Here is a 24,773-nt window from a genome sequence, read left to right as displayed (position 1 = left end):
CAGTTGGTGGGGACAAGGGTGAGAGGGACGTGGGATAGGGAGAGGCATTTTTAAAAGCCTAGTGCAAGTGCTGGAAAGATTCAACCTCTTGCAGCTTGATTTACATATTAGAGATTTCTAGGCCTCTACTCAAAACTGGCCCCTAATTGTAGGCCACAAACCTCAATCGGGCTTTTAAATCTTTAATTCACACCTCATCACCAAATTTGCTTTTGAAGAATTTGGAAAGCTTCAGCAAGTCAATGCTGGGGTTGGGGAATGGTGCTATCTTCACTGCAAAGGCATAAAATCTGATGGGTTTGCTAGAGACTGTGTACTGAAAGAATTGTCTGCAGCCTAGTCTCTCTCTCTCTCTCTCCAAATATGCATACAAGGAGGGATGGGGAAGTGAAAAAAGAATTGAAATAATGATGGAAATCAATACATGCCTCACTGAAAAATGAACAAGATGCAACAGAAAGAAAATAGAAAATACTTTGGATTTATCAACACTTTATTTGGGTTTATGATTACAGATTCATTATTGCTCATCTACTACAATACTTGACCATTAATACAGTACTTAAAATAGTTACCTCAATTTTGAAACTCAGTTTGTGCAGATAAACAAGTGATTTTTTTTAAAAGTTGATTTTTCTGCTCTCCTGAGCAGATTGCTGGTGTCCTTTTTCCCCTCAAACTTTTATTTGTTACGTATGATAATTATTACATTCACTAGCACCCCTTCTCCACGATCAAAACAATTAAAAATCATAAATCACTAAAACTGGCTGGGATTCAATATAAGCATCAGGTTTGGGGGTAAAAAAAAAACCCCACAAATATAGCAGCTTGCAGAAATGCATAGGGTCAAGATATTTGTTGGAATCCTAAAACAAATGTGATCAAATGTTTTAAATAAATGCACTTGCTTAACGTACACAATATATTTCTCACAAATAATTAGACTGGTAGCCATCGATAGGGCAAGTGATTTGTCATAAGAGTAAAAAACAAGAAAATGTAAACGGGGATGGGGTGGGTGGTGTGCATTGTGTATAGCTCAGAGAGCTGGTAGAGGGGTCAATGGGCTAAATTTATGTTGTGAAAATCTATGGTTCTAACCAGTAATAAATTGTACAACATTTCTCCATTTACTTCCTGGGCAGGAGATTTGCTGCAGCACAACTTGCATGAAAGTCCCCAAATCAAAGAAAATGCTGGTCTGAGAGAGAGGGGGCAAATCACAAGCCCTAGCCATCAGCTAACAGTGTGTAACAGCTAGTACCATTTGGAGCTTCCGAGGATGGTGGGAGAGATAGAATAATAAATTAAATCAAAAACACACTGCCATCAGACACCAAAAACTCTCTTTCATGGTGTTCCACAATATAAATCCACTGGTATGCAAACAAATGCAGCGTCACCTTTTAAAACAGCTGACAATTCCCCTTTTCCATTTAAGAGCTGCTGAGCCAAAAGGCAACTTTATTCCACTTAAATCCGGTCACAGAATAACCATACAGCTCACTTTCCAAAAACAAAAGGGGGAAAAAAAAGCGGGTGAAGGGTCTACAAATTACCTGTACAACAATAGATGACCCACAGTCAGTCCCAATTCAGTGTTCTAAGCTTCAAGTGCACCACCAACACAAAGCTAATACCCCAGCTGAGGACAGAAGCAGCTCATGTTCACAACAGGTGAGACCAGGTGTCAAACACTGCCAGGGGCTTGAGCCAAGAACAGCAGTACTGTAAAGGAGGAATTTTAAGTGCTACACTACCCACAAGTCAGACAGAACCTAGTCTGCTAGACCCTATTTTTAAAAAAAAATTCATAAACGGAACATAAATGACAAGTTATAGTTTGCGAGTCCTCCAGCTCATACGGCTGGGCTTTGTTTAAAAAAAAATCCTTTGAGGAATTCCATAATAATATTCTAAATATGAAGTATTTAACCATTTCTTTACCATACTCTTTTACTCAAAAAGAAATTTTAAAAAACAAAAGACAGACTGGAATATGTGCACCTTAAAACTTTTAAAACAGCTGATGGTTTGATTTTTCATTTCCATAGTTTCTTTTCCAAGGTTAATAGCTAGGATGTTACCAATTCATTATTTTAAAACACTACGGCAATAGAAGAAAAAAAAATCACATTAAGCAGAAACACTTTTTTCATCTTCTAGTGCAGTAAAAACCATCTGGTGGGATTATACACATTCTATTTAAATAAATAAATGACTATATACCTAAAAACTACTTAATCAAAGCCAGCTCTAAATCAGAGGTTTTGATCCTGTACAGTAGTGATGAAAGGCTCCTCCTCCTCTTTGTTGTTCTTACTGCTTTCCATTTAATACCTAGGACAAAGAACATAAAAATGCATCAGCAATGCGTCACCAGGTTCTGCCTTCATTGACATGTAAAAGAGACAAGGCTGTTCTGCACAAAGTTCCTTATCCCATCTTTAGGTATCATTGACTCTTTGCAAATCTTCTAGAGTTACAGACTGAATATTCCCTTTTCTCATTCTTTTTCCTGTCATTCTCACCAGTCACTTTGTCTTATCCATGAATACAAAGGTGCAGCTTTGTTGTATTTCAGACCATCTAAACTTTTTTTTACTTGATTTATTATTGTCACATGTATTGGTATTCAGTGAAAAGTATTATTTCTTGCCCACTATACAAAGTATAATCAGACAGTGCAGAAGTAGCTTCCCCCTCTATCAAACGCAAGCTTGTTTATGACTTGGGAGGTACTTGCTTGGGTCCTGCAGGAGATGCATTTTGTACAAGATCCGTACTGTATCCTAGTGCTTTATGGTATAGCAAGAGTTTACTTTCGATCTAATCTGTCCTATCTATCTAGCTGTCACCAACCAATTGTGTGGATATGATTTATAATCAGAAAATGCACAACACGATCATCTCAAAACTGGGACCCTCGATCAGATCGAAAATTTAACTAATTTTTACTCTTCTAGATGTTTGCATTTCCTTGTCTCAAGGACTTGCTTCATTCACAGTTCTAGTCAGAATGCCCAGCCAAACACCCTCCCCGCCATCATTTTCATCTCTACCACCAGTTAATAGATGAACCTCACGTTCCCAAAAAAATTGTAGTTTTAACAGCATTTTTTAATGCATCTTACCGATAATAGTTTGGCTTGAAAGGCCCATTTTTGTTCAAACCCAGGTATTTTGCCTGCTCGTCTGACAATTCTGTGAGATGTGCATCAAATGTGGGCAGGTGAAGACTTGCTACATATTCATCTGAAAAACGTGAGTTAACAGTGAGTTCAGCAGCAGCAATCCCATAAAACAAATACAATGGAACATTTTGAAAAATAACTATTTTCTTAAAATCAATTTAAGGCCGAAAAGTTTGAATAACTTCTAAACTGAGAGTAGCCCAGTAGGACTGCAGTCTACAGCTCACTGAATTTTTCTGGTTGGACTGTGGAATAACACAAATCACTAGAAGACAAGATTGTGATATTGACAGTGTCTGCCTCTAGTGCCTATGAGAGTGTGTCTGCCCGTCTCTGGTGTCCGTGTAGGTATCTGCCTCAGATGCCCCATCTATCCACATGCATCTGTATGTGTCAAGTGGGTCCAGCAATTTCCAAAAAGAATAAAGTAAAAAAATTACCTCAGTCTGTTCTTACACAGTGAGCAGTTGCAGAGCAGCACAAGCCACCCTCCCATCTGGCGCTCAAGGGATGGAGAACTAAAAAAGGATTATTTTTCCCCTGGGGTTAATAAATGGGAACATACTTTTATAGGCATTTCACAAATAAATTATATCTTGCTTGCATGGTGTTCTCATTCACTTTGTTCTATTTTGTCAATTAATGTTAATATGAAAGTCACTTCATATGAAGCTACACCATCCCCAAAGGATTTGATCTGCTGTATGTCCAGCATCTTATGCAGATGGGAGGGTACCGATGACAAGTCACTCAAAGCAGTTGATTTTGGATTCAATCCCTAGATATGCTGTGCCAGGTCACCTTAACAGCATGGAATGCAGCAAAAGCATACACACATTTTGGAACGTACCCATTTTCTTAGGCAGCAAGTAGACATCTTGTTTATACCTTCCCTCCGGGGCATTGTACAGCTCTATCATTGCCAGTGCCTGAGGACAAACCAAATATTAGTCTCTATTATTTGTAAACAGTGAAATACAGGTACAACAAAATAACGGAATCCAAATGACCTGACTTGAATCAGAGTAGCAATTGGGGCACAATACTGGCCTCAGTGCCAACTTGGCTACAGGCAATGGATAATGAATTAACTAGGGCCCGTGAGTGCTACCGAGACACGCGTTGACATTGGGCAAGAACAGGATGGGTCCCAGCTACAATCCCTCCTTCTCCTCCTACTATATTCATTACCCCACCACACACAAGAAAGGCTGAGATACCAGAGAGCTGTCATTCTTCTTGGAATTGTTCTTCAGCAAGACTGAGCACCTTCAGGATAGTAGAGGAAAAAAATGTGGGAGGAAAAAAATAATAATAATTTATCGCAGTTCAGGTTAAAAATGTGGGAAATCAGAAAGTGAATGCAGCAATAATTGTTCAAACGTTAAAAGCTTGGTAGAAAAGATCTGCATTAAACTGGGGCAGACATTTTCATTCAACTGCTAAATAATCACCCTGGGAATGACAGCCTCATGGCTTGAGCAGCTCTTCCTGCTCCACTGTGTAGTCCTTCCTTATCAACTCTGGGTTAGAAAACTGTTAATAGTTAGTCATTAGCACAAAACACATGGGTATCAGATACACTCAGGAAATCCATAACTGAATACCTTGGAAAGTAAGAATTCAGAGCTACGACAGAGTCTGAGGTAAATATTTAGCTAGTCTTAATCACAATAGAGTTAACATAAACCTAGAAGGAAAATTTCTTATTTATATCTTCCTCCTCCATCACCAAAGGTACCAATTCAGGTTTGGGTACTGTTGTTGGCTGTTCACTGAAGGTGTCAATGCGGTAACCATTCTTCACATATGAGCACAGATGGCAAGAGCTGGTAGGATATTTGACAGTGAAAGTGATTATAGCCAGGCCACAAATGCATTTTTCTGCAGGGGTTTACTAGAAAGCAATCAGGAGTGGAAACTCTTGCTGAGATGTATTTTCTTTAGCACAGGGATATTGAGGTCACCTGTTGTAGCCCAGCTGAAATCAGCTAACATCAGAGAGACTGGCAATTAAACATATGCTCCAGGTAGCTGAATATCACAACAGACAGTGCATCTACTAACAGTGTCATTGGCTCAACTACTATTTTGTGCCATCTTAGCGCAATAAGGTCTGGCAAACAAGTAAAATGTGTAGAAACACCATGCATCAAGCATCATCCTGTGAACAATGCTGTGCCATGTCACTGGGAATATATATCTGAACAAACTGATCTGTCAAACAGGATCAAATAGCTTTAATAGTTGGGACTCGGGTGGATTTGTTCAGAAGCACTGTCGTTACTGGCAGAAAGCTTGTTGACCTGAATCTGGGAAGCCTCTGCTGACTACATTTCATGCTGACATTATCAAGCCTACTGCACAGGATGATAAACAGAGGGCTGGGTCCATCAGTTCTGGAGAATCGTACAGACCACCATTTAAAACAAATCCCAAGTTGTTTTAAAGAAGCACAATGAAACAAGAACAGAAAAAAGCAAGTTTTGGTAAATAGTTGTTTTCCAGATTGGAGGAAGGTTGACAGTGGTGTTCTCCGAAGGTCAAAGTGCTGGCATCACTTTTTTAAAAATATGTATAAAAGACTTGGCTATTGGAATGTGCAGTAAAATTTCAACACTTGCTGATGATACCAAACTTAAAATGCCAATCAACCACAACAGAAAATAGATAGACTGGTGGGGTGGGCAGATGAATGGCAAGTGAAGTTTACTGCAGAGAGGTGTGAAGTGGTGCATTTTGGCGGGGAGATAGGCAGAGGCGATATAGCCTTAATGGCACAGTTCTAAAGCTTGTGATTTATTTACATAGATCCTTGAAGGTGGCAGGACATATTGAGACAGTGGTTAGCAAAACATATTTGATCTTGGGCTTCATAAATAGGGACACCGAGTACAAAAGCAGGGAAGTTTCAGTTATACCTTTACAAAGCTCTAATTAGGTGAGATTTAGAGCAGTGTCTGTCAGCACTTTAAGGAAGGACATGAGGGTATTTAAGAAAGCAAAGAGGAGGTTTACCAGGGCATTAGGGTTGAGGGATTTTAGCTACAAGTTTAGGTTGGATAATCTGGGATTGTTCTCCTTGGAGCAAAGGAAATTGAGAGGAGACTTGTCAGAGGTGTACAAGAACAGGTAGCTGTTCCCATTAGCTGATAGTACAAGGACTAGGGGACATGGATGTAAGGTTTTGGGCAAGAGATGCAAGAGGGAATGTGAGGAAAAACGTATTTTGCACAGCAAGTGGTAATGACCTACAACTCACTGTGCGCAAGTGTGGTAGGAGCAGTGACCCAGTAAATGATTTGAAAAGGATATTGGATAGGCACTTGAGGGAGCAGAGCTATGGGGATAGAGTGGGGAAATGGGACTGACTGGATTGCCCTACAGAGAACTGCATGGACCCAATAGGTGCTTCTGTGCTATATATGAAAATATGACACTGAACCGTGTAGAGAGAAATCGGGCAAGATGAAAGGTTTCGTCAAAGAAGTTGGTTTTAAGGAGGAAAAATGTGGAGAGGTGTTGGTGGGAATTCCAGAGCATATGGTATAGGCAACTGAAAACACAACTGCAGCAAGCAGCAGAGGCAGTTAATTGGATGAGTTCAATCTTAATGACAAAGAAATCCATGAGCTGCTCATAACTATCGTTGGAGATGATGGTGAAGGAGACAGAGAGGGGTTTAAGAAGACAGTTTTCAGAAAAGAAGCTGGCAGGGGTATACTTTTGCATTCCAGGATAATCCTGGAATAGTGAGCAGTTTGAACTGATGAGAGCAGACCTGATAGTATTTAATGTGGCCCAGCCAGATCTGACATTGGGTGGCTAAACCAGTTGTTCGTCGCATCCTTTCAAGTCTGCGTCTCTTTGACTTGAGAGTGGAGAGGAGGGCCCGACAGGAGCAAAGACCAGAGGGACAGAGTAATGGTTTATTCAGGAACAGGGCATCGAAGGTGGAGGTGAGAGTGCAGCTGTGCAAATTGGTAGCTGCAGAAATGTTGTGGTGAACGGAAGACCAAAGGCTAAGACAGTTGGGATTTTGAAAATGAAGTTGTAAGTGAATTGAGGGAATAAGTTTTCCCGGGGTGGATATAGGTGGTGGTAGGATGTGGGTGGACAGTGATACAAACAAATAAAGATGGTCTTATCTATGGTTGATATGATGGGACTGGCAAGACCTCGTGAGATGGCAAGAGCAAAGGGTGGCTGTGAATATGGGTTAGGCTGTTTATAAAGACAATATGCAAAGCGAAACATAACCACTTCCAAAAATATCGATTTGAGAATTTGTCATTATATTACACTTTGCAATAAAATAGTGACAAACGTCTCTCGAATTAGTGTTGTAATTAATTTATTTGCTGAAGGCGTTCAGCGCTCCTATGTCACAGTATATGCCTCAATTCCACTGTTAACAATTCAGCATGATAAAACACAAGTTACCGTACCTGTGTGGTTGCAGTAATTGACAGCACGAAGGTAGGGACTGTGGAACAGCTCAAGTTAAGCAGTCGTCCCTAGTTAAAGGAGGAAGTGGGACAACCGGTTACTCAACTGCAAATATTTTACCCTGAAAGATTGAACACAGGATACATCTCAGGAGCTAAGCTTCAGCTGCACAGTGAGGTCATTTCTATTCATTTCTCAGTTTTCCTAGTCAGATCATGTTGCCTAAAAGCACAATTTTGTATGCCAAGATAGTTACAGGTGAAGGAGGTAATTCTGCTCACCCATGCCACCCATCTAGGAAGAATGTACAGATCCCATTACAGCTGCGACAACCTCCCTATTAGTCAACTCTTGAAAGGGATCCGCCTGGTTTCCTTGCCATACCACTCCCTTAGCTGGTTGCATTCTTATCTAATTAACTGTAGCCCAAGTATCACTTGCAATGGCTTCTCTTCCTGCTCCCGTAAGGCTACTTATAGTGTTCTCCAAGAATCAATCCTTGGCTCCCTCCTTTTCTCATCTACATGATGCCCTTCAGCAACATCATCCAAAAAACAGCTTTAGTTTCATATGTACACTGACAATATCCAGCTCAACCTCACCATCACCTCTCTCAACTCCTCCACTGTTGCTAAACTATCAGACTGCTTGTCTAACATCCAGTACTGGAAACTTCATTCAACCAAACACTGAACAGTCTATGGTCCTGGGCACAAACTCAGTTTGCTAGTTGCTGGCTCCATCCCTCTCCCTGGCAACTAGCTGGAGCTAAACCACAGGATGCAGACTTAAAAGGATGTAATGAAGAACTGGTTTAGCCACCAGTGTCAGATCTGGTTGGGCCACATTAAACATCATCAGGTTCTGCTCTTGTCTGATAAAACTGCTCACTATTCTAGAATCATCCAGGCTTCTTTCCTCCATTGCAAACCGTCTTCTTAAACCTCACCTTCCGTTTCCTTCATCGTCACCTCTAACAGCAAATGTTAGGAGCCCCTGGACTTCTTTGTCATCAAGATCGAAACCATCTGATCAGCTGCCTCTGCTGCTCCTGTTTATCAGCTGTTGAAATCCTCACCTGTGCCTTTGTTAACTCCAGACCACTTTATTCAAATGCACTCCAGACCCGTCTAAATTTTACCCTCCGCAAACTTGAGGTAATCCAAAATTCTGCTACCCATTTCCTTACTTGGGTCAAATCCCAATCACCCATCACATCTGTTCTCACAGGCATATATTGGTCCCCAATCAAGCAACTCACGATTTTAAAATTTAAATCCTTATTTTCAAGTCTCTCCATGATCTAGCCCCTACCTATCTCTAATCTCCTCCAGTACCACACAAACTGTACAAACAAGTGAAAAACTGAATAGTTTGCTAAAGGTACAATTACCTCAGCCAGTAACACAATCCTCTTCCCATCTGGCCAAATAACATGATCCACTTGTGACCGAACGCGCTCCCATGTGAGCTCTGGAGTTCGAAGGCTCGCCTGAAAGCACAGAGGAGAAAACCATGGAATTATGAGGCAGAAATACATAGTAACTCTTCTCTCTGAAAACGTTTGGCTGTTGGGAGGCTACATTCTCAAGCTCTAGGTACACAAACTAAACAAGCACTTGACATGCCAGAAGAATACTGGTATCCATAAAACTAACAGAAGGATCAGTGGACCTCTGACTAGAGGGTGGGTGTAATGATTCAGGAAGCCCAACTGGAAAGGAACACAGTTTATTACAGAATACAAAGTAAAACTGTCACTGTGGTGTACACACACTAGTTCCTGCCTGGGACTACCGTTCAGCAGACCCAGTCCTGGGCCTGCCTTACAAAAGCAAGTAATGAGCTCTAGCTAGGCAGGCCACTGCCTGTTACCAGGGAAACACGTACTCAACAGGCCCCACAGGGAGATCAATCAGTGATTCCCCATGGACCGCATGAGGGTTATCATGGTGGGAAAATAATTATGGGAAAATAATAAGCATGGAGGAATGTGTACAACAGCTTACAAGTTTGAGAGTTCTTATTAAACTAAAATGTTGAGTTATCTTACATTGTGTATGCGTTACGTGGGTTTCAATATTGGAATAATTTGGTTCAGTTATTTCACATCTAGTTACATTCGACACTGATCTTAGTATTGGAATATGGTATGTTGAGTTACATTACATCCAGTTACATACCACATCAATCTCAGTATTGGAATGTCCCATGTTGCAAACGATGCAACCATTCTTCATGCGATCCAAGTGTTCTCTGGTCACTACATTTTTGTTACCTAAAGACACGGTAGATACCCAGCATTAAAACTCAAGACAGGTGCTTTAACAAGATATAGTTGTGGAGTTGTTGATGAGTAACATTGTGTAATGTGCTCTGGATGTCCTAGGTGACTCAAAGTAATGAGATACGGAATACACAGATTGTTCTTGGGCATCCTTTGGTTATTTCGGCAGTAGAATAGGGAACTAAACAGGTGAAGCTTTGTAAAACCCTCCTTGTTTCGTGTTGAAGCGCCAGAACCTAAAAAAATTACTACGGCCATATTCCTGCATCACAGATCAGCTAATATTTTGATTTCCACAAATAAATATTTTGGGGTTCTTCTAAATTAATTTAAAAATTTTCTTCATGTCAACTATCTATGCCTAACCGGGATTAGAGCATTAAAAAGAAAAATCAATTCGCAAAGGTAGATTTTAATCATTGAGTGGTTAACTGCAACTCCAACTTGAACTTCTGTTTCTTATATTGAACCTACATAAACATTAAACAATGTTATTAATACTTTACCTGTGCAAGTAATGACAACATCCACTTGTCTAATTACTTCATTTAATTTGACAAGTCTGAATCCATCCATACTGCAAAGGAAAGATAGAACTGCATTAATGTACATGGGAGTGGAGTCACATTCAGAAGGACAGAGTTTGAAAACAAGTCTGCCTGATTTGGTATTTCTGCTCTTAAACGTTGTCACAGTCAGTCTGTTTCGATAGTGTCAGAACGCGGGACACCATTTGCCAAACGATGAGCCGTGACTGGGGATATGGTGCATAGCAGGTCAGGGATACCACTTGCTGAAGAATGAGCTAAGAAGAATGAGTGACTGGGGAGATTGTGCATGGTAGGTCAGAGGAATGGCACACAGCAAGAACAGGAGAGGAGAATAAGCTGCGAGTCAGATGAGGTTTCTTGTAATGGGAGTAAGAGTTGAAGATCTACTACTGTGCAACCTTCTCTCAGTAGCTGGTGTTAGGAGGGGCACAAAGTAGGCTAGAGATTCTTAAGGGTCAATATCTCCTCCATGTTGTTATTGATTGCCCAACTGAAGTGTTTGCAGATGCTAAAGATATTAGTTATTACAATGGAGATTTGGGGCTATGTAGGAGAGTTTGACCACTGGCACAAACAAGCTATGCCAACTGATTCCAGTTTATTTCTCCTCTTCTGATGTTAACTCATGCTAGGATATGATTCCACGGGCACTGAGAAGTGCTCTGTTGCCTCATCCAAATGATTATTCTTCACGTAAGGCTGTTCAACTGTATGATTCCATCCTCACTTAACAGCAAGGATCACCAGTAAGCATTTGGCACTTAGATCCTCAATCTGTTGACACTCTAGGCTTAGCCATGAAGAATGATCACTTGGGCGATACACCAGAAGAACCATATCTCAGCAGAGTGAGCATACTTGTGAATGAATACAGCTTACCTTTCTATACATGGTGCTTGTTATGTACAAGATGACATTTCAAAGTACTTCAAAGGAAAACAGTGGATGCAGATTAGGAAGGAAATCAGAAAATTTGGCCACCAAGGTTAAATATGAGAACATTTAAAGAGGCTTTCATGGCAGGTAGGAAAGTGACAAGTAGAAGGGATTTAAGGATGAAGTTCAAGAGGACAAGGTGCAGCAGCTAAAAGACTGGCAACCAAAGGTAAAGAGCAAACAAAGAGAAACCCACTGTTTGATGTGAGAAAGGTCTGCATGGGGAAATGAGCTGGAGATCACTGCTGAAGTAAAATGGGACCAGGCCATGGGAGAATTTCAAAGTGAAGATGAAATGCTTGAAGTCAATTCACTTGGAGACAGGAAATCAGTACAGCTCAGCACAAACCAACAACGGTGATGTGGGTGAGGACCCAGGCTGCAATATCCTGAATCAGTTAAATGTTTCGGACCATGCTGTTTAATTTCCATGTATCGCATTTCCAAGGTTTGGAGTCCCTGGAATCTATCAAATCAAAGAGAACACCCTAAAAGTACTGTGCTATCATAGTCCCTTCATAAACTTGTCAAACTGATGAAAAACTGGAATGAAGAATTAGGCCTGCCTCTATTTACAAAAACAAGCAAATGGTTTAAACTATACCGTATAAGATTTAAATATCAAAAATAACTACTTTCTTATCCAGGAGCTGTTGAAAGAACCCAGCATAGTATCAAAATATCCTTTAAACAGTGTCAATTGAGGTTTTATTCAGGCTCATCACAGCTTAGAACTTTCAATCATTTGCACTTAAACATTATCACAAATTCTCCTCAATCTGTAAGCTTTTCCAACAAGAACACAAATGTCTCTAATCATGTTACGACTAAAGACACTATTTGCAGTGAATACTATTCAAGTCCTTGGTGTCAGTTTAACACCAGCTGTCATCTATATTACTGACATGGACTAAAGTGACTTCACCATGTCAGAATGCATTGTGTAGGATTGTCCCAGTCATGAGTAAGCAAATTAAACCAGAAAATTTTGTATGTTTCGTAACCTGTCAATAAATTTTACACTTCTACAAGTTTCTATTAACATATATTCAGCATTCTAATTCTAGGTACTTACCAGGCTTGCAGAGCACAAATTGGATCAATCTCTGTGACATATACTATCGATCCCATCGCCTTTAAAGCAGCACAACAGCCCTTTCCAACCTGGAAAGCAACATAAGTTAGCATGGCAATGAACTGAACAGAATAAACGTAGCCATCGACACAACATAATTTCCCAATCAAAATTATTGTAAATGGTCCTTAATTATCAAACAATACATTGCAACCATTTTGGTGGTTTCTAGGTTGACACAAACGAAAACTTCATGCTGCAAAGTCAGCATTATTACATTTAGTTACACAGTTTGTAACCATGTTAGGAAACTGAAATTGGATCATCTCTCCATAGACACTGCCTGACCTGCTGAATATTTGGAATTCCAGCATCAGCAGTATTTTGCTTGAGCCCCCAATTTTTTCTGTGCTTACTCTCTATTCAAAATTGCAGTCATTTGGTCGCACAGAACTTGATAATTGCTGAAGAAAGAAACACACTATCGAAGATTTTTGTCCGAGACTCATCAGGACAGTTCACAAGAATACTAATCGTAAAGGGAACAATTTGGATGTCTGAGATGAGAGTACTGATTGGTTGGCAAGTGAACTTTGATTGGTCGGCAAGTGAACTTTGATTGGTCAAGACATTGCCACAAGAAATGAACCAGGGAATAGCTGTCCTCAAGATGTGGCTCACTTACATATGCTAGAAGCTACATATAGTCACATACAGGGCCCTGTTCTTTGCAGACAGAAGATCCATATCTACACATTGCACCTTTTTCAACTAAACAGAAGCTTGGGGGACAACCATTCCCAAACCAGAGCTGACCTTTCTAGTTTGAATTTGAACAAAAGCTTGGCAATTAACTGTTCCCTGGTGCACTCTCCATAGCAATCCCTCTACTAACCAATCAGCACACTCTTCTCATGCAGCATAAATTGTTGTTCCCATTACTTCTTGCAAACTGCCCTGATGAGTGCAAGATAGAATTTCGACAGCATGTCTCTCTTTTTCACAATATTCAATGATTTTCTCTCCTTGTTCTTCACCCTAAAATGCATGATTTTTCTCTGCATCAGATAAGTAAAATCTTTCTACAAAATCTACCAACGTGTCTGTTCCCTATAATGTTGTTTAAAGTCAGTTAACCATGCTCTCCACTCTCTAGTGTCATTTGTATATTTTGATAGTGGCCATATCCAAATCCAGATTATTTGAATACTGGGTAAGTGACAAGAGAGCAGAAAAACATAAAAACTCCAGCATTCATTGGTGCTCAGATGGGTCGTTCAGATAATCTTGCTGCTAATGTGAATATCATTGGACACATTTTACCCCCAATGTTGGATTGAATTGAATATAAGCAAGGATTCATCTCCTAAACCCCAGAACTTATGTTTTCTTTTTGCAAAATACCATCATCTCAGCCCATTCTTTTCTGTGGGAGTGCATATCATTTTAGAACCTATTTTAAAAATGAAAGAAAAAAATTGTATCACACAAACATCAAGATACAATTTAGAACAATGTTTCAGGTGTTGAACATTCTAAAAACAAAACTGAATTCACCACTAAATTTGTTTGCATTGGTTACATTTCTTCCAACTTGCAGCAGTAAAATGCCCACGGTAAATGGACACTATGGCCTGTTGAAAATTGTGTGGTGAGCACCAGTTGATTCCAACACACCATCATTCTGAAGTACCATCAAACATGCACAAACATCATCAAATGCACCGAATCTCTGGAGCCACTTCTTTTCTGAACTAGCACACAAATGTTGAAATGTTGATGATTGCATCAGAACTCCTGATACTTTAATCTGGGAAGTGATCATAAAATGTTTAAAATTCACAGAAGCTTAGTAATGGTTAAGAAACAGACCTCACTGAGGTATATCATTCAAATGTCAGCAAACAAATCATCTAAAAGAACAGTACACTTTGGCATCATAGTCCAAGCAATGGGCTGCTTAACGAAAAAGAAAGTAGGTTTGAAGCTGGGAAGTAAACTCTGGGTAAGGAGTTCACATGGACAACACGAGGGTCTCAACAGTTTAGGACAACAGGGTGGAGACTAGTCTTAGAACCCCCTCTCACCCAAAAAAGGGAATATTTACCTCCCCATATCCACAGACGACAACTTGTTTTCCTCCAAACATCACATCTGTAGTCCTCTTGAGTCTTTTGTTAAAGATGTAAAATTCATACAATTAGTTCTCAAATTAACACACCAGGCAAAAATGTATTATAATCACTCACTGTTGTGACAATCACCCAAGTTTCTCAGAGGCAAACTAATTAAGAAACCCACAATTAAGTTCTTGAATGTAGACTTTTTAAAAAAAATACAGGTGACTGAATACACTTTTTCTATTTTCCCCAAGGTTGTGGAAAAGAATCTGACTCCAAACCTTTGCGGGTGCTGCTCTAAAATAGACAACTACTTCAAACTTTTGTTCTCTTCCAGCAAAAATGATCGTCCCCAAATATGCAGCACCTTCCGCAATTCACCAAATGGTGAAAGGGGTACGGCAGGGGAGCAGAGAAGTATCATATCTCTCCAAAATCAGAATCGCTTCCAAAAATTGTATTGAGCCCAAAGAGTAGACATGTCCACCGGGTAGAGAGTTAAGATCGGTCAGAGAGGCCAGTGATTGAGAAACATGTACAATGCATGTAACTCAGGGAAACAATGTAATCTCTGATAATAAATAGAAAATCCAACATTAATGGTGGGCTTTATACCATCAGTATATGGCAGGTCAAGAGGAGTTAGTAAGCTCTCTGAAAACGAAACACATTTCTAACCATATCCATTCAACAGGTTGAAACTAGAGAGAAGCCACCTGCCCATAAAGTGCTGGAGTTCAGATTTTCAAAAAGGTCAGTCATTCATTGACAAAGTAACTTTTCACAACTTCACCTCTATTGACATTCTGATTCACCTCCCCTGGACCCCTTCCACTCTGTTTATTTTCAATAAAAACATAAAAGTTCAGAGACACTGCCCCATGATCATCAGGAGATGCTGGATACAGCTCTCCTGAAAGCTTCCACTTCCTTTGGGAAACCATTTGGTTCTACTGGGATCTTCCCACAGAAATACAACAAAAAACAGTAAAGGCACAAATGAGCTTTCTACCACTTTGAGAGGCTGAATGGTTAGTTTGCAATATCCATGATCAGGATGAGGACTTGGGAACAGTAAAATCTCTGGATACACACACTGCCATTTATTGGATCATTATTTCTCCATTAAATGGATGAACATTACTGTTCCCCTTAATTTAAAGCTGGTTTGCATCAGTAGTCTTTGATTACATACCCATCCAGTATAGACTCTCTACAGCAATAGAGATTATCAAACTTCTGCTTGGTTACGGAGTCGTTTACATTCATGGCTGGGACACAAAGCTTACCAGCTTTAGACAACTGGTAAAGCCTAAAACAAAATAAAGAAGCAAAAGGTCAGAAATCAAGAGCTCCAAAATTGGTTTGTAATAAATCAACTGAGCTCAACAGTTCAAGCTGGTTGCTGAGGAAACCTAACAGAAAGCTTCTTTAAATTAATCATGGATCTGCTTTAGTCTGCTCATTAACATAGAACAAAGAACAATACAGCACAGGAACAGGCCCTTCGGCCCTCCAAGCCCACGCCGCTCCCTGGTCCAAACTAGACCATTCTTTTGTATCCCTCCATTCCCACTCCGTTCATATGGCTGTCTAGATAAGTCTTAAACGTTCCCAGTGTGTCCGCCTCCACCACCTTGCCTGGCAGCGCATTCCAGGCCCCCACCACCCTCTGTGTAAAATATGTCCTTCTGATATCTGTGTTAAACCTCCCCCCCTTCACCTTGAACCTATGACCCCTCGTGAACGTCACCACCGACCTGGGGAAAAGCTTCCCACCGTTCACCCTATCTATGCCTTTCATAATTTTATACACCTCTATTAAGTCTCCCCTCATCCTCCGTCTTTCCAGGGAGAACAACCCCAGTTTACCCAATCTCTCCTCATAACTAAGCCCCTCCATACCAGGCAACATCCTGGTAAACCTCCTCTGTACTCTCTCCAAAGCCTCCACGTCCTTCTGGTAGTGTGGCGACCAGAACTGGACACAGTATTCCAAATGCGGCCGAACCAACGTTCTATACATCTGCAACATCAGACCCCAACTTTTAAACTCAATGCCCCGTCCTATAAAGGCAAGCATGCCATATGCCTTCTTCACCACCTTCTCCACCTGTGACGTCACCTTCAAGGATCTGTGGACTTGCACACCCAGGTCCCTCTGCGTATCTACACCCTTTATGGTTCTGTCATTTATCGTATAGCTCCTCCCTACATTATTTCTACCAAAATGCATCACTTCGCATTGATTGAACTCCATCTGCCATTTCTTTGCCCAAATTTCCAGCCTATCTATATCCTTCTGTAGCTTCTGACAATGCTCCTCACTATCTGCAAGTCCTGCCAATTTTGTGTCGTCCGCAAACTTACTGATCACCCCAGTTACACCTTCTAGGGTGGAAGTTCTTCCAGATACTTTCAACAGACTGCCTCTCATCACACCCCCTTGATCAGAGGCGCAGCAATGCTACCTGATTCCACTGTCTGCAACAGTCTTTCATCATATTAGAATTCTGCATTGGACAAGTGTTTACGGGAATTCTTTTAAACCCCTGGGTATCTAGCCCAGCTGCAGGACTAGGTAACTGCAAGAGTGCTATGGTGGAATCAGCTGACATGAATAAGACAGAAGTGTGAATGATGTAGTACAACAAAACCCAATAAAAGCCTGAAGATTTGAGGCCACGAATAGTATGTCCTGGAGGATCTTTCACCCAAACATGAAAGCAGAAATTTTATTTTTAGCCAGAATGAATCAGGTTGAAACTCTTGCACATCAATCCCCACTCATTCAACTTTGCAAGAGTACCCTTACTTTGTGGCAGTATAATCATTCCAATTATATCCTGGAATTGTGCTCAAGGCCATTACAAAATTCAACTCATCAAAACCAATAAAAAAATATACTTAGAAACCTTTAATTTCAATATGATGCCAGGAGAGGCAGTGCAACATAGAGGTGGGAAAAGCTATGACAATGTGTTATTATCTTTTCCCCTTATCTTGCTTATATTCACCTTTCCCTTCTTTATCTGAAGGGGCTGACTAAGTGATCATATCACAGGCTGCCGTTTCCTTCTGACATTTCGCCCAGTCATTCACCAATGTCTGAGTATAGACAGTAAGCGTCAGCATGGTTTATACCACAGCAGCAAAGCTTCAACTGATGTCCAGTTTCAGAAGGGTGTTTTGAATTGTGGTCTTGAGAAGGGAACCCTGGCTGATTTTTTAAATTGTTCATCAACTACAGTGTCCCCATCACTGTGTTGTCCAAAATTAGCTAACTAAGTGTGGAGAATGAGATAGATACACCAATTGGGAACATCCCAGTAGGTTTGGCCCAGCTACTCACTGGATGAGCCAACTGGACAGCACCATCATCCACTGAGACATGGACAAACAAGTTCCTCAATGCATTTACCTATTCCACTCCATCAATCTAATGCCTTTTAGATACCACTGAAAAAAAAATCTCAGTTAAATTTCATGATAATTGGTAGATTGGATTTTTCACCTGCCCCTTTGTAACTTGACAACTGCTGGAATTCAGCTGAGTGAACAATCCTGTATAGAAGACCAGAAGCAAGCTCTGGAAGACAAACTGTACTGTTTGAAGATGCATTAATATTCAAAACATGCAACTTTAATATAGGTTTAAAAATGAAAACATTGATTATCCAGTGGCTAAGGGGCAAAGACTGGAAGTGACTTTGTACAGTCACTGTACTGTTTCATCACAAGATATATATGAGAATTCACTGGCAAACTTAGGGTTAAAGATATAGCTGCACATTCATTGGGAATTACATTTTGTTTCAAACGTGGGGTAATTTGTCACGATTCCCAAGTCTTGGCTGAAGCAGGGGACTATCAAATGGTCTATATACCTGCAAGGGGTGGGAGGTGATTCTTCAGTTACAGTACCACCTTGGACAATGTTCTGGGTGTGTCAGAGAGCTGCTCAGAGCATCTCATATACACCAGTGTTTAAGCATCAACTGCTCCAACTGGCATACATCTTGCTCACATTTGCAGAGAGCTGTGCTTCCCCACAGTAAATAAATAAAGCTCACATGAACAAATGTGCATTACTGAGAAAATTAGACATGCTTTGAAGCTTTTCATCTTGAACTCATCAGGACAGACACAAGAATGCCACATTGCATCAAACAGCACGCCCTTTTGGCTGCCCGCGATAGGCAAAGTACTGATTGTATTGAACCCACTTACACTCGAAAAACACAGATCATCATGTCTAAATTTGCCTGTAAAGCTTGAAGTTTAAAAGCATTCAGATTGTTGGAAGAAAGAAAAATGTTTCATAATTAGCTATAGAATGAGATGGCATGAGAAGTCTCAACTTCAACACATGAGAATTCAGCAAAGAGGAACAGCGTGTAGAATGACACATTAAAATGTTAGGAGGAATCAGAGAATTAGTAGTATCAATAAAATAGGGACAAGGAAGACTGGCTAAGCCGTGTGTATACTAGAGTACTACTCACCTGTGAACACCAGTCACACTCTCTTCCACTATGCCCTTTATCTTCTTGAACATATTAGGATATTTCTTGTAAATCCAGTGAGTGAGATCTCCACCATCATCTAGGATCTGTACCAAAACACAAATTAGCAAAGACAATTTATAACCAGCAAAATATGTGGTAGTACCACAGGAAAATCACTGCAGCTCTGGCCCCAAGTGTCAAAAGTAAAGCCTATGACGAAAAGCACATAAGCAACAGCCATTCCCCATCCTCAGAACTCAATCATTGCACAGGCTGGTATCACCCATCCACTATGGAATCTACCCAATCTGAGTAATCTCCTCAGAGGAAGTTCAACAAAGATGTTCCAGACTCCACCTTTCCAAAAAAAGATAAAGAGATATCAATATCTTATTCTGCCAGTATATTTTTCTACCTGTAGATACAAAATAAAATATTTAGTTTGCCCTTTTATGGCCTGATCTATTTCTACTACTGCCTTTAATGGCCTGTTTCAGTACAAGGTCCTTTCACTTCTCTGCAATCTTGCTATTGAAGTTCGTAGTTAAATGATTTGGAGGAAGATGTAGCTGGTCTGATTAGTAAATTTGCAGACGACACAAAAATTGGTGGAGTTGCAGATAGTGAAGAGGATTCAGTAAGATATAGACAGGCTGGACAGAGAAATGGCAAATGGAGTTTAATCCGGACAAATGTGAGGTAATGCATTTTGGAAGGTCCAATGCATGTAGGAATTATACAGTAAATGGTAGAACCCTTAGGAGTATTGACAGGCAGAGAGATCTGGGCGTACATGTCCACTGATCACTGAAAGTGACAACGCAGCTAGATAAGGTAGTCAAGAAGGCATACGGCATGCTTGCCTTCATCAGTCGGGGCATGGAGTATAAAAATTGGCAGGTCATGCTGCAGCTGTACAGAACCTTAGTTAGGCCTCATTTGGAATATTGTGCACAATTCTGGTTGCCACACTACCAGAAGAATGTGGGTGCTTTGGAGCAGGTACAAAGAGGTCTACCAGGATGTTGCCTGGTCTGGAGGGTATTAGCTATGAGAAGAGGCTGGATAAACTTGGTTTGTTCTCACTGGAACGACAGAGGTTGAGCGGTGATCTGATAGAGGTTTACAAGATTATGAGTGGCATGGACAGAGTGGATAGTCAGATGCTCTTTCCTGAGGTACATAGGTTTAAGGGGCATGAGGAAAAGTTTAGAGGAGATGTGCAAGGCAAGTTTTTTTTTTACACAGAGGGTGCTGAATGTCTGGAATGCACTGCCTGGGAGGTGATGAGAGCAGGTACGATAGTAGCATTTAAGGGGCATCTAGACGAATACATGAATAGGGTGGGGATGGAAGGATACAGATTCCGTAAGTGCATACAGTTTTAGTTTAGGCAGGCATCATGATCGGCGCAGGCTTGGAGGGCCAAAGGGCCTGTTCCTGTGCTGAACGGTTCTTTGTTGTTGTTAAAGGGTACATTGCTCCCATTTTATTTATTTCCATTTCATATTTTTCTACACTGAACTGAATCTATTGTGCGAACTCTTTTATATCTTTCCATCATTCAGTCCTTGTGAAACTGTTATTCATTTCCTACAATTCCCAAATCAATTGTTTATAGTAAATAAAAGTACCCCGAACATAGAAGATTGATGTGGAGATGCCAGCGTTGGACTAGGGTGGGCACAGTAACAAGTCTCACAACACCAGGTTAATGTCTAACCGGTTATTTGGAATTACAAGCTTTCAGAGAACTGCCCCTTCATCACTCACCTGATGAAGGAGCAGATTTTAGTAGAACATAGTAGATTGAGGCAGTTTTAATATTTTCATATCAGCAAGTTTATTTGAGAATGCCTCAAAGGAGTAGCTGAAAACTAGGGTCAGTGTCAAAAGATATGCAAGATAGGCTGGTGGACAGGCACTAGAGACTTCAGTCATTTCCCATGGTGTAAATTAACACAATGAGCATCAGACCCAAAGGAAATGCATTTAATTTTTAACTGAAATCAACAGCCAAACAAAAAACAAAATGCAAAAGACCAACTACTCAGCTTTGAATAGAATCATCATTTTTAATTTATACACGCAAACAGATCAAACTCTGCATGATCACAACAGAGTGGTTCTTCATTTACCAACATTCAAAATGGGTGAAGAGCAATAACCTGTCTTTACCATGTTAGGCTGCCATCCTTCCACATTCACACAGCGATCAATGCACCACCAGAAATCGTCTTCGGATTCTCCCTTCCAAGCAAAAACTGGATAACCTGCCACAGGGGAATGAAAAGACAAAATTATTTTAAGTTACTAGATGGAAAAACAATCCCAAAATCGCCTTTTGGGCTCTACTCACTCAAATTTTTAAAGATTATGAGAGAGGCCACACACTAATAAGGGCATTTAGCAAAATTGCTTCTTTGTAGGATCAAAATTTAAATACAGAGAAGAATGAATGCCTAGGAATGAAAGTCGGTGAAATTTCTTTTCAACATCTTTCTTTAATATGCACATGGCATGCTCCTGTCTGTTGGGTTTGCCAATAGTGCAAGATACAAATCTTTAGCGTATACCTGCGTTAAGATTGAACTTCTGACAGTTATTTCTTTTGTAAGTCACTATCCTGGACATTACACAGAGGTGTTTGTTGCATACAACTTACTGGAATCTAATTAAGAAGTTTGGTTGATTTTTCATTAATAAAGAATATCTAGGTGGAGATGCAACTTATTACGAGCCCAGCTCCATCTAATGTTACTACTGGGCAGACAGATCCTGCAGCGGAACCCTGGTTCAATAGACCATAACTTTTATTTTTTGTTTAAAGATGCGGATGAACTGAGTTGCAGGACTGCCAATTAACTTTAAACAAACTAAACCTTTATTAAACAAGAAAAGACCCACTATAATGCACTACTCCTTCACCCCATCTATATCATTACAGATGTACACGTAATAACACAAGTTACAAAATAGATCTTTTCCTCTCTAATGTTCAGTCCATGCAAGCCAATAGACAAAATGTAGTCAGACACACCCTTCTGAAACCAAGTGACAGGCGCCATCCAATGCAACTTCTGTAGATTTTTCATTCCCCATATGCTTGTTTCATTGAGAGCCAACTGGTCTCACTGGAACTCTGATTTCCACATAAGTTTCAAAACTCCATACATGAAAAGACATGTCTTGGAATCTTCTCCCAAATAACACTTTCTCTCGGATGCCTTCACCAAGGATCCACTTACAGATCTCAATCTCTCCTTTCAGACTTCAAATCTGGTTCTTGCAGCTGTCTCTTTAACTCTGCATTTTTTTCTGCTTTTTACTTTAACTTCACCCAACAGCATCTCGCTCCTTTAACAGAACTGTCTTTCTGAGATAATTTTTGTCCCATCTCTCTGGCTTCTGGACTTTCTTTTGGCAAGTCAGCTTTTTCCCAGCTCCCTGGGTCCTGTCCAGCTTCTCGTGGGTTCAGCTTAAAACTAAACTCAAAAATTATGTTTAAACCTAGGGTGGTCCCTGGTTGCTCAGCAACAACCTAGTTTTCCTTTAAACCCTGTGTGCTTTCAGGTCATAAACTCTCATTATTGTACTGGCACCTGAAGCAAATTGAAGTCATTAACCCTTTAAAATATGGAAGCATAAAATTACTTAAAGCTATGCCTTATTTGTAATACCCACAGATATAAATATAGCTTATTTAAAACTACCTCCGTTTCCTGACAAACTGAATGATACTCAAATAATCTTAAATGGACTCAGCTATCATTATGAACTCGGGAGTGGTCTGTATTCAATACTAAAACCCACAATTATTGCTGTGTGATGTTTCATTTTCAAATTATTTTGGATATTCTTAGAGGGGAACCTTTATTTTATTTAAAATTATTTTGTCAGAAGCAGGAACCACAATAGAATGAACAGTTGGGACACAGAGTTCATACACAATTCTGAGGGATTAAAAATCTCAATTAATTTACTGCAATTAATAACCTGCACAATTTGATCATTAGAAAACAATTGGTATATAAAGAAATGGCAAATTTGAAGTGATTAAATGAATTCTATAAGAGTGTTAAATAGGTCTCCAAATTAGTACAAGTTTAAATAGTGTGCAACAGACACTCTTTTGTAATGTCCAGGATAATGAATTACAGAAAAAAAAAGATCTTCCCTGTTCAATCACAGCACAGGAATGCTTTAAAGAATTGCATCTTGCACTATTGGCAATGAGACAAACTCAACAACCAGGAGCACAACACATAAACTGTTGAAAAATTCACCTTCACCTATCATTAAAAAAACACATGACACCTCGTGGTGACATCAATATGAATGCAAGCTCAGCACTTGAACGAGTTTAGTTTGCAGGGTTGTCATTATCTGCACTCCTGATTCCATTATGGCAGTAGATCAGAGGTTTTCCTCGCGTGATGTAGACTGAGGTACACATTTATCAGCTACATTTATCACTTACGTCAAACAATTCAACAGACTTTGGAGCACCTGACATACTCAAAACACCAAGATAAATGTGAAGCCTGCAACATAGAACTTTTCTCACAACCATCATGATGATTTGTCATATTTAATCACAGAGTAGATTATGGCCGAGCGATCTGTAAGATCGACCCAACCATTAATATTTGCTGGGTATTGCATCTCCAACAGACTCTTAGTGATTCCAGTTCAGCATTGTAGCCAACAGCTCCCAATTTTATTAATAGCAGAACTGAAACTAGGTGCAGTAGAAGCAGAGCCCGTGAGGTGTTCAATTTTTTTTTAAAATAACCAAAATAATTTGTAATAGGGCATATAATAGGCTGGAGGAGGTAGATGTTCTGAGGGAAGACGTATTAGCAATTTTGAAAAACCTGAGGGTCGATAAGTCCCCTGGGCCAGATGGGATATATCCTAGGATTCTTTGGGAGGCAAGGGACTAATGTGGCCATTACTGAGACATGGTTAGAACAGGGACAGGAATGGTTGTTGGAAGTTCCGGGGTATAGATGTTTCAGTAAGAGTAGGGAAGGTGGTAAAAGAGCTGGTGGAGTAGCATTGTTAATCAAGGATAGTTTAACGGCTGCAGAAAGGCAGTTCGAGGGGGATCTGCCTACTGAGGTAATATGGGCTCAAGTTAGAAATAGGAAAGGAGCAGTCACGTTGTTAGGAGTTTTCTATAGGCCCCCAAATAGTAATAGAGATGTGGAGGAAGAAATTGCAAAGCAGATTATGGATAGGTGTGGAGGTCGCAGGGTAGTTGTCATGGGTGACTTTAACTTTCCAAATATCGATTGGAACCTTTATAGGTCGAATAGTTCGGATGGAGCAGTTTTTGTACAGTGTGCACAGGAGGGTTTCCTGACACAATATGTGGATAGGCCGACAAGAGGTGGGGCCACATTGGACTTGTACTGGGAAATGAACCAGGCCAAGTGTTAGATTTGGTTGCACTTTGGAGATAGTGACCATAATTCGGTGTCTTTCATTATTGCAATGGAGGGGGATAGGGCCATACGGCAGGGCAAGGTTTATAATTGGGGGAGGGGTAATTATGACACGATTAGGCAGGAATTAAGGAGCATAAGATGGGAACAGAAACGGTCAGAGAAAGGCACAAATGAAAAGTGGAGCTTCTGCATGTCCT

At 40.3% G+C, this 24,773-nt stretch overlaps 1 protein-coding gene across 7 annotated transcripts in view; it reads right to left on the bottom strand.

Moving 5' to 3' along the window:
- Nucleotides 1-475: 475 nt before the first annotated feature.
- The window catches only part of ahcyl2b (adenosylhomocysteinase like 2b), an 86,506-nt gene continuing 62,208 nt past the window's right edge, over nucleotides 476-24,773 (bottom strand). For 4 of the 7 annotated variants that reach the window (XM_078235758.1, XM_078235756.1, XM_078235759.1 and 1 more), the window contains 12 exons: nucleotides 21,302-21,396; nucleotides 19,121-19,227; nucleotides 15,811-15,927; nucleotides 14,603-14,666; nucleotides 12,496-12,584; nucleotides 10,440-10,510; nucleotides 9,830-9,924; nucleotides 9,040-9,138; nucleotides 7,646-7,714; nucleotides 4,048-4,126; nucleotides 3,138-3,258; nucleotides 476-2,343 (listed from right to left, as the gene is read on the bottom strand). In XM_078235758.1, the coding sequence (XP_078091884.1) occupies nucleotides 2,337-2,343; nucleotides 3,138-3,258; nucleotides 4,048-4,126; nucleotides 7,646-7,714; nucleotides 9,040-9,138; nucleotides 9,830-9,924; nucleotides 10,440-10,510; nucleotides 12,496-12,584; nucleotides 14,603-14,666; nucleotides 15,811-15,927; nucleotides 19,121-19,227; nucleotides 21,302-21,396 (1,013 nt within the window). In that variant the 3' untranslated portion in view covers nucleotides 476-2,336. Of the gene's footprint in view, nucleotides 2,344-3,133; nucleotides 3,259-4,047; nucleotides 4,127-7,645; nucleotides 7,715-9,039; nucleotides 9,139-9,829; nucleotides 9,925-10,439; nucleotides 10,511-12,495; nucleotides 12,585-14,602; nucleotides 14,667-15,810; nucleotides 15,928-19,120; nucleotides 19,228-21,301; nucleotides 21,397-24,773 lie in introns of those variants that run through there. The other 3 variants (XM_078235761.1, XM_078235757.1, XM_078235760.1) reach the window with 1 other exon arrangement.

Source organism: Mustelus asterias, chromosome 19 (genome assembly GCF_964213995.1).
Source record: "Mustelus asterias chromosome 19, sMusAst1.hap1.1, whole genome shotgun sequence".
NCBI lineage: Eukaryota > Metazoa > Chordata > Chondrichthyes > Carcharhiniformes > Triakidae > Mustelus > Mustelus asterias.
The sequence above is the reverse complement of the archived record's forward strand: the minus strand, read 5'-3'. Positions and strand labels throughout refer to the sequence as shown.